The sequence below is a fragment of the Aptenodytes forsteri genome, unplaced genomic scaffold (assembly GCF_000699145.1).
Source record: "Aptenodytes forsteri isolate BGI_AS27 unplaced genomic scaffold, ASM69914v1 Scaffold294, whole genome shotgun sequence".
NCBI lineage: Eukaryota > Metazoa > Chordata > Aves > Sphenisciformes > Spheniscidae > Aptenodytes > Aptenodytes forsteri.
This window is the reverse complement of record NW_008795676.1, coordinates 334,692-345,315: the sequence shown is the minus strand read 5'-3', so window position 1 is coordinate 345,315 and position 10,624 is coordinate 334,692. Positions and strand designations below refer to the sequence as shown.

Sequence of the window (10,624 nt, the reverse complement as noted above, 5' to 3'; positions counted from 1 at the left end):
CTTTTTCCCGCCCACGAATGTTTCTTCCCCCCCCCCCCGATTCTCTCCCCCATCCCACTGTTGGAGGGGGGATGTGAGCGAACAGCTATGTGGTGTTTAGCTGCCTGCCGGGTTAAACCACAATACTGGTTTAACTCCTTTTCAGGATCTGAAAGAAGAGTCTGAAAGAATCCACCACATAAATATGCTAATTTGCACTCCAGGACGGCTTCTACAGCACATGGATGAAACTTCATATTTCTATGCATCTGATCTGCAAATGTTGAGTAAGTTTTTTTTAAGTACTTGAAAGTACTCAGAAATATCTTGTAACAGTTCATAATTGTGTGGAGCACTTCCCTGGGTAAAAAGTTTATCCTAGTCATGGTATGTAGGTGAAATGGCATTTAAGTTCACATGTGTACAAATTAAAATAGAAAACAAGCAAAGCTCTTTCTTGTGTGTACTTTTTCTCAAACAGTTGCTGAGCATGTCTTCCTTAGGAAAGTAAGAACCAAGTAGGTGAGTTAGTAAGGAACCCAGAACCAAATGTAGTGTCCCATATAATCCGTTAGATCTGTCTTGGCTAACGCTGGCCTTTCCTTTCTGGCTATGGCTCTTGTGTTTTTCCTGACATGATAATTAACTATATGGAATATCTATTGCAGTGTGTGTATTTTGGGCCAGTTCTAGAAAACACTTTTCTTTGAATTTTAAGACAGGTTGCTGCTCCTTCCATTGTTTTATTAGCATTGTTAACGTTGTTTCTTTTCATCCTTCCAACCTGAACAAAAATTTCAGTGTAATGAAAATGTTTGCCTGCCACTAAGAACTGCATAAACTTTAGCATAGCTTGAGGAACTTAGAAGCAATTAAGAAGCTAATGAAGCTGATAAAATGTGAAATTATGCTTGCTACACTTAGTACAATTCATGGCAGTTAGACAAGAATTGCACTAAATGTAGGCCCTTTTCTTAAAGCTTTGTCTCTGTGCTGCTCTGTTTATTCCCTATGTTTCAATGCTAAATTCAGCTTAGGTACAGGACAGTCTGTTTTTCTCTGTCATGAATAGTACAGCACTGTTTTATATTCCATGCTTTTGTTTCAGTAATAGGACAGTGAGTTTGCAATTTGCAGTCTGTCTGCAAATTGCTGAACTGTTTACTTGAAATGCTGATCTTTTATGCTTCAGCATGTGAAACTGAGGGCTGTAGTGCATAGATTATGGGAAATGCTATGACTTCTATTGCAGTTTTTTAAAAAACATTTTATGGACTACATGAATATCTAAAGAGAATGCTGTCATATACAGTAATTAAGCTAATCTCTGCAGTTCAAATAGGCATGGATTTTTGTACCATATGGATTTGATGTATGATTTTTTTTTTTAAATATAAATAAAGCTAAAACCAAATTTTCTCAAACCTATCTCTCAATTCAGTTCTTGATGAAGCTGATAGAATTCTAGACATGGGGTTTGCTGATACAATGAATGCAATCATAGAAAATCTACCTAAGAAACGCCAGACCTTGCTTTTTTCTGCGACACAAACAAAATCAGTGAAGGATCTTGCACGGCTGAGTCTGAAAGATCCGGAATATGTTTGGGTTCATGAGAGAGCCAAATTCAGGTATGTCGGGATAATTTTTTTTGTCCTGGAGGGTTTAAACAGATGGTGATCCTACTTAACTGCTTCTCTGACTGTCGGTTCCCTGAATCAGAAGTTACGTCGTGCATCCTCCTTCCTGCAGTGTCTGATCCTGTTGAGTGCCTTCCTGAAAGCAAGGAATTTCCAGATACTAGGGTACTAGTTCTGACTGATTCATTACTGGGAGGCTGAACCTGCACTTTCCTTGTGGCTCCCCAGGCAGATTCGCAGACTGGAAATTTTATTCCTCAGGAGCAAGCCCCAGAGTGGGTTATAGCCTGGATGGAGTAGTGTCCTGGCTGTAGCACTCGCTTCTGAATTGCTACTTTTTTGTTGTTTGGCTTCCTTACCTCCTGTGTGTGCATACTTACTGTGCAGAACCACCAGATGTGTTTCACGAATACAATTCTTCTGTGTGCTGTTGATAAATCTGGCTTTCCAAGGAAATGCTACTCTACTGGTAAAGTGCAGAATGACAGTCCTGTTTGTGTATTCAATATTAGGTGCCCAAAGGAAAGCATGTGGCAGTAGAATCATAGAATAGTTGGGGTTGGAAGGGACCTCTAAAGGTCACCTAGTCCAATCCCCCTGCCATGGGCAGGGACATCTTCAACTAGATCAGGTTGCTCAGAGCCCCGTCCAACCTGACCTGGAATGTTTCCAGGGATGGAGCATCCACCACCTCTCTGGGCAACCTGTGCCAGTGTTTCACCAATTAGTCCATGTGCAGTAAGTCTTGTGGCTACCTGATATGCTGGGTTTACTGTGCACATGAAATAAATTTGTCATGCCATACAGTCTGGATCGGAATGGGAAGGCCTTGTGAGAAGTGAAGTATGTGGTCTGCCAAGCTCAAAAAATTTAATGTGTCACTAAATGAAAAAAAAAAAAAGCATGTTGTTTTTTGGCACTTTGTTTTTTTCTTTTGAGTTCTAAGTGAAGAACGTTATTTAATATTTTGCATTTCTGTGGGTTCTATCATCTAAGTGTCAAATTGCTTATGAACATGTATGATTTTTTTTTTTCCTGCTTTTCTATGAAGTATGCATATATTTCCATATGTAAGATGCAGGAGAAAGGTGAAGCAGTGATAAAAATGGCTTTCCCAAGAGCAAACGAGAAATCAGCAAGATGAACAGCAGAACCAGATTGAATCCTGAGGCAGTTTTAACTATGTGATTTGATTATCTCTGTATTGTACTGCAAATACCTTTTTTTAATTAGTCATACTATCAAAGGCATCTTAAATAAGCATGATTGCCAGAAAAAATTGTGTGGTTAATATCCTCTTAGCAGAAGAGAATGTACAAACCTAGTATGTAGTCTTCGTTTTGAGGACTGACTATACATCTGTTTCACAGATCTCACATTTTTTGTGAAGTCTATTTTAAATTACATTTAATTTTTTTAAAGTATTTGGGAGACTGCAATTAGATAATAAACAGAATCAAAAAAAGGAAAGTATTCATTTGTTTTAGAGTTTACTGCCTTAGTATACAGTAGGTTATTGCCTTATGAAAACAGTTTCCTGTGAAAGACTTACAAAACAAAAGGTGCTGTGGCATAATTCAAATTGACTAGCAGAATAAAAACTGGAGTAGTGTCCTGTAATTTCATCCTCCCAAGTGGTACCTTCAATAAAATAGTTTTGAATACCTTTGGTCTGTTTAGGGTGAAGCAGAGGAACTGTGAGAGATGAGCATTTAGATGTATTTCAAGGAGAAATATGCCAAAGATTTTTTTTTTTTTTTAGTTATTTTATTTTGTAAAGAACGGAAAGGTGAGTTAAGATGACAATTCAGAGCTTTACAAAGTCACTTTGCATGTCATGGTGTAATCAGTAGAAGTACATCAATGCTCATTTTTTGTGTGTGATTAGACTATGCTTTGACATTGCCTTAAGCACAAATGATGCTTTAATAGGACTAATAAACAAAATTGCATTTTAAGTCAAGGCAATTTGAATGTCACTGCTTAGACATGGAAAGAGTTTGGCTTGCTAGTAGTGAATGAATTTAGAAGTAATGTCAAAAGTTGTACTCTCCTCCCCACTGGCTTTTAGTAAGGAAATAGATTCATCTTTCAAGAGTAGCTTTCTAGTGGAGCTGCTAAGACTTGTTCCTCAAAGTGGGAGAACATTCCAGCCTGACTTTTTTTTTCTCCCCCCTCCCCCCCTTCTCCTTTTTCTGGGTAATTGTCAGACACTCTTGACTTAAAAGAAAGCACAAGCAGGTCTGTAGGTATTGTATGCCTGTATATTCTCTCTCTTCCCTTCTTTTCTTTCTCATTTTAATGTTATGGGAACTAAGGGTATCTAAATGTACTTTTTGGTTTTTGTTTTTTTTTTTTAGTACCCCGGCAACTTTGGATCAGAACTATGCTGTTTGTGAGCTTCAGCAAAAAGTAAACGTGTTATACTCTTTCCTGAGAAGTCACTTGAAAAAGAAGAGCATTGTGTTTTTTGCAAGCTGTAAAGAGGTATGGCTATTCCCTCCCCCTCCCCCGTACCATTTTAAAACTGTTAAAATTAAGATATTAATGTAGATGTCAAGGCACCAGAGAGGTGAGATTCTGGGCTAGTTTGCAACAGGAAATTGGGGGAGACACCTACTCCTGCAGGCATGTCATGCAGGGCCTGGCTGCCAGGAAGCTCAGTGACCCAGGCTCGATGCAGGAAGGTCCTGGAGATCTCGGTGTACTCAGCCATTTTTGTGCTCTGCTGTTAAAAATGAATGCTAAAAGTTATGTCACTAAGGGCCAGCTGTTTCAGTTTTGTCTCATACTACATTTCGTAGTTGGGTTACAGTGTATTTTAATAGTTGTCCCTACTTTCTTTACAAGCTTTTAAATCTGCCTATATAAGAAATTGTAATTGTGAAATAGTGCAGGGAAGGTTTTTTCTTATGGTTATATAGGAAGTAGTCGTTCAAATACCTACTTGTATAAATGTCCTGGGACTGTTCTGTTGAAGTTCTTTGTATGTGTTTGTATGGTACAGGTATTTATTCCTGTAACTACTGCATGTATTGAATATTTTACAACATACAATGGTGTAGTAAATATTCTTTGCTGTTCTTCCACTTGTGCAAGAGGGTACAATATTTTTGTTGTTCTGCAGTTGGCTGGTGCGTACAGTGAGGTGGTAGGCTTAGTTGTACAGAAATTCTGAGCTGCAGCTGTACTGCAATATACGCAGTTTCTGTAACTATTTTCTTAAAAAAAATTAGCTGCCTGCTATAAAATAATGCTGCATCATGGTACTGTATGTAAGAGTAAACAGACTGCTTTTATAAGAGAAGCTGTTGAAGCTTGAAATAGTAAACCAAGACTGTGTAGACTGCTTTGAGTGCAAGCATAAGACACTGTACCCCCCCAGTATTGTCTAGAAGCAGTGCTTCTGGTGGACTTTTGATACTTCAGTCCCTTGCATACAACCTAGCTAGTCATGTTCCAAGTCGTTCTTGCTGTTACCTGCTCTCGTTCCTTTTAGGAAATGCCATCAAAAAGCATGCCAATCTTGTGCCACAGTTCATTTCCTCTTTCAGTACCCGGGCGTGTGACAAAGTCTCAAAATAGCATCTCTTGTCTCTGATGTGGAGAAAAGTGTGTTTTATTTGATGTGCTAAGTCAGTTTCTATATGCTGGACATGATCTTAACAAGTTTAACATTGCATGGTAATTTTTTTTCTCTCCCTAATTTGTTGGGTAGGTCCAGTATCTATTCAGAGTGTTCTGTAAGCTACAGCCTGGTCTTCCTGTACTGGCACTCCATGGCAAGCAGCATCAGATGAAGAGAATGGAAGTCTACACTTGTTTTGTTCGGAAAAAGGCAGCAGTACTTTTTGCTACAGATATTGCAGCTCGCGGCCTGGGTATGTACCCGCAGAAGCAATAGTTATTCACAAAGTGATGGTCTAACCCTATTGAGACTTTATCAGTGATAGTATGTGCTGAAGACCAACCTGATTTGTAAGAAATGAAGCTGTAGTTTGCTTAAGAGCTCATTAGGGTATCTCAGAAGAGATATGCTTCTTAGAGTTCTGCTGTTTCTTTACTGAAGAGGCCCACTTCATTTGTGCTTAGTTTTTCTTTTTGTCCCAGAAGGATCTACGTTGTCACCAGTTTTGTAATGGCATTTGTTAGTGAGGTAGTCAGTGGAAGCTGTCTTTTATTTGTTTGTCTGTTTGTTTGTTTGTTTATTTAAGTCTGTAGACAATCTAGTTTTTCCAGCCATGTTCTATGACAAATATCTGGAACGAGAGAAAATGGAAGTAGTGATGTATTTGCTTACTACATGCCTTAAGGCAAGATTTCAGCAGTGCCTGTATCCTGTGGGTTATTCCAAAGGATATGAAAAACTACTAACCTGTCAGGATGTGGAAATGAAAACCTGAAGAAATTTTAATGTCTGAACTATGAATGGCATTATAAGACTGTATTCTTAAGGAGGCAGAAAAATAGATGAGGGAAAAAGCAAGACTATTGGTACCTGTTTTGGCTTGACTTTCTTTCCTCTGGTCATTACCTGCTGAATTATGATTTACTTCTTTATATTTTCAGTGGATACTTTGGACTTTTTTTTTTTTGTTTTTTAGTACTTGGGGGCATTTTGGTATGACACGAGACTGTTTTCAGGAGTCTACTCGTTCTTCTTTCAGATAGCAAACTCCGTTGTCCAAAATTTAAGGTTTTGTCAATATGCTACAAAAGGAAGGAAGGTACTGTAAAAACTGAAGGCAGAAATGAAAACTGTTTATCATACCTTCTACACTGCTGAAATCTCACTATTGAGGATCTAATGTGGGTATGGTTGTTTGGGTTTAGAGTGTAGGTATAATTGTGGAATACAGTGTAGCTACAGACTTGGTGAGGAAGTAACACAAACTTACTCAAATGCAAAGCATGCTGCTGCCGAATGAAGTGCAGCAGTTAGAAAATGCTAATTAATAATACGATTCACATTCAATGTTGGACTTCTTTGTCAGGCTTGGTCACCCCCTCCCGTCTTTTGGAGGGACTATGGTATTTCTGTATGTGGACAGCTGAAGTAGTGCTGTCTTGCCGCAGCTAACTTCAAACCCCGGTGGTGTAGGATATTGATACTGTAGGTGAAAAGTGGGTCAGATATTGTTATTTAATTATTAAATGTAGTAGTGTTTTATTATCTGTGTGACACAAAGCATGTCTGTTTTTGTCAAGTGTGAAATTATGTTCCATTCAGTATACTGTCATAATTTAGGAAATGAAGACACCATTAATTTTAGCTTTCTTTGATGAAGAGGATGATTGTTTATGTTATGCTAATACAAGCAATTAATTTTATTTTTATTTCAGAGGTTGCACCTAATGTCTGTAAATTGGTCTAAATGATGGTTCTCACAGGAATTAATGGTCCAAAATAATATGTTACTCTTGAATAGAAGGATTTTGAGTACAGTGAGCTTAAATTTTGACTTTTTTTTCTTTACACAGATTTTCCAGCGGTGAACTGGGTCATTCAGTTTGATTGTCCAGAAGATGCAAACACATACATCCACAGAGTGGGAAGAACAGCCAGGTTTGTTTCCACTTTTCATTAATATTTTAATGTTTAAAACTAGATCACTATAGGGACAGATAATTGGCTAAAGACTCACTTGAAAAAATCAAGAAATAAATTGGAAAGAAAGAAGGGCTGTTATCACCAAAAGACCCTTTTGATTACTTAAGAGTAATGGTTTGGCTTAATCATTTCTTAGTAAGCTTTACAGGCTCCTTACAGGAGACAGAAAAAATATGCCCAGTTGTTTAATCTGATCAGGGAAGATTAATAGTGAGGAAACAAAAATCTTCTTTTGCATTTGGCAGGATTACCTCAAAGGCTGAGTTGAGAATGTTTGTGGGTGGAAAAGGTTGTTTTGCCACTGCCATTTATAGATACATAAGGCTTTAGACTGTGCATCCAATTTCTTTGTGTCATTGAAGACTCTTCAAAAGAATGGAAATATTTCTTCCTTATTTTAATTTGGGGAGGTAGGAATCAAATAATGTTAATTACAGGTTAAATTTTTCATCTTCTAAGTCTTTTGTAGAATTATATTCTTAGGGATAGCTTTAGTTAAAATATTTGTGGCTAAGCCTTTATGACAGAAGGGAGTTACCCAGATACATTATTGCAAACCTTGTCCTTGATCTCTGAAGTAGATTTTTAAGAGAAACAGAAGTTGTTATTGCGTATAATTAAGTAGATCAAAAACTTTATGCAGTTATCTGAAGGACGAAATGCAAGACCTGGCATTATATCTTGTACTTAATTTAATTTTTTTGCAGTAGGGTTGTATCATCTTTGTTGCAATATAGTTGGAAGTCAAACCTAATGACAGAACAGTTTCTTAGAATAGGACTTCAGCACTCTGCACTACAGGAGTTTGAAATCTGTCTTTCTGGATCAGATGGCATTAAATTTTGGTGACTGTAATAGGAGTGTGTACTTCCAGCTCTCTTTCAGAATGTGGAAGTTCTAGCCATGTTTTCATTGTAATTGGTAATGCTTCTGCCCCATTCTGTCCTGTGTTCTCCATTTTCCTATCTGCCTCTTATAAAGAAGGGAATAATAGATTTTTAAATGCTTTTGGAAAAAGCTGTCTATAAACAAAATAAGTGAATGTTACATGTAATTAGATAAAACATGTAGCTATTTGGCTAAATTCAAATCTAGATGTAATATCATGCATCCTAATTGAGAGAAAAGGATATAGGCTTAGTTAGAATTCTGTGGTGTGGTTTGGTTGTTTTTTGTGGTTTTTTTTTTGGTGGGGCCCCCCCCCTTTTTTTTTTTAATCCTGTGTGGCTTCCACAGAAGGCTTGTAATTTTGTCATTATGGCATACTGAACCTCAGTCAGACCTAAAGCCTATATAAAGTTCTGGAAATACCACAGATAAAAACTGTAGAGCAAAAAGATGTATTCTAAATAATGTGGAAGGGAAAACAATGTATTTGGCACTGTTTAATTGACAGTTTCTGGGAGGCTTGTTGAGCTCTTCCCGAGCTGTGTCACTGAGTTAAAGCACCTCCCTGGAGTTACAATCCTCAGCCTTGTCCCAATTCTCATTAGCTGCTGAGAAGAGCAATTGTAAGTAGGTTTAGAGAGGGGAAGCAGCTACATAAAGACAAATAACTCCCCTTTCCCACAATGCTTTTCGTAAAATGTCACTCTGATGAGGATGTTAGTCTTGCAACCTTAAGGGTCTGTCTTCAGCGGCCTCTTAAATACGACCTTCTGTGATTGCTTGAGGGACAAATTTAGGGAGAAAATTGGGGCAGAGAGCCTGTCCTGTAGGCCATGGGCTGTGCCGGATGCCTGCCCCTTGCTTCACCGGGCTGTCATTTGCGTTCCCCTTTATGTGAATTTTTCAGTAGCCAGACCTTACTGAAATTGGTAGTATGTCTGAACAAGTTGTTTGAGCTGGCAGGGTGGTGGCTGATATTGAAAGCAAATTCCTTCTGTAGGAAAAGCTTTATGGGTATTTTCTGTCTCTTAATCTGATACAAAGATTAAGGAAGGTTCTGCCTACACTGGGCTTTCACTTTGGAGAAACATAGAAGCGCTCTCTGTCCTTAAAGTAAAGCAGTCCTGGAAAGTGATTTGCTTAGTGAACTTAACAGCATGAAAGAAATCTTTGAAAATGAAACAAGGGAGAGGTTTAATAGTTTTAAGTAAATACTGTGCACTGAGTAAATATGCTAATGCAATTTTAGATGTGGGTAATTGAGAATGTACTTCCCAGTGAACTCTTAAGTGTTGAGTAGGAAACTTCACTTGTTTTCAGCAGCTTCAGTTAGTATGAGAAGCTCGTGTTTCTTCTAGAAACTTGATAAAAATGAACTGAACTGCAGTTTAGTAGTCCTCATTAATGAGGTTAGAGATAATTACAAATTTTCATGGGTTATGAGAGTGTATAATTGCATGGAATGAAAGCTAAATTAAATATCTCGGCTAATTAAGAGGCTGTGTTAAACTGTAATTAAAACTGGGATGCCAAATACTGTTTACTTTTGAACACACAAATCATTTTGTGATACAAAAGTAAGTATGAAAGTCAAGAGAGAAATTATTTTGGGGATGGGGCTGAAAAACCTTTGACTAGCAATCGTGGATGTGTTCCCATATTGTTTTACAGTTTTGCAAAACCTTATCTAAGATGAAAGATAATGATTGATTTTTAAGTGGATAAGACCACCGTGTTCCCTAAGTAGCATTTCACTTGCATTTCATCCTACTGAAGAACATAAATTGCAACTCCTGCATTTTTGATTTATGGTAAAGTAAGATCAAGAAAATCTGGGTGTTGTCCAGTAATGCTTTTACTTTGTAGTAGAATTGGCATATCTTGATTTTCTTTTTTTTTTTCCCCAACTTGAAAGGTATGCTACGATTGGAGTGATTGGAAACTGTTTTTTCCAACTGCATTTTAAAGTATTTATTTAAAGTCTTAGCTAGTTCGGTAACAGAATTTCTAAAATACTGACAATATCATGGCCATGCCCATAAATATTTTTAGCTATATTTTTGTCAAACAATCTCTTAGCAAAGTCTGTAATTTAAAATACTAGATCACAGTGTTTTCCTGTGGGTTTTAGTTTCAAAAATTCTAAGTAAATAAGAGCTACTTGTCGCAATTGTCTGCAAAACTTATTTCTCCTGGGTTTTAATTTCAATTGATGCCTTCTGTTCTGTAGCCTATGAAGCCTACAGTTGAAAATATTCTTTGATCAATTTTGAGAAACGTTACAGTGCCACTAGGGGACAGCAGAAGATAATAATTTCTGAAGCACACTGATACTCACTTTTTTGCCCCAACTGTTTTTCCAAACATAATTTGTAAGTTGTATGGTGTCGTGGTTTAACCTCAGTCGGCAACTGAGCACCACACAGCCGCTGCTCACTCCCTCCCCCCCGCCCCCGGTGGGATGGGGGAGAGAATTGGAAGAGCACAAGTGAGAAAACTCATGGGT

At 37.7% G+C, this 10,624-nt stretch overlaps 1 protein-coding gene across 1 annotated transcript in view; it reads left to right on the top strand.

The window, feature by feature from the left end:
* LOC103901692 (probable ATP-dependent RNA helicase DDX10) overlaps positions 1–10,624 on the top strand; it is a 55,430-nt gene that overhangs the window by 10,107 nt on the left and 34,699 nt on the right. The window contains exons 5-9 of the mRNA XM_009282615.1: positions 146–266; positions 1,421–1,610; positions 3,980–4,106; positions 5,338–5,500; positions 7,101–7,185. Of these exons, the coding sequence (XP_009280890.1) occupies positions 146–266; positions 1,421–1,610; positions 3,980–4,106; positions 5,338–5,500; positions 7,101–7,185 (686 nt within the window). The remainder of the gene's footprint in view (positions 1–145; positions 267–1,420; positions 1,611–3,979; positions 4,107–5,337; positions 5,501–7,100; positions 7,186–10,624) is intronic.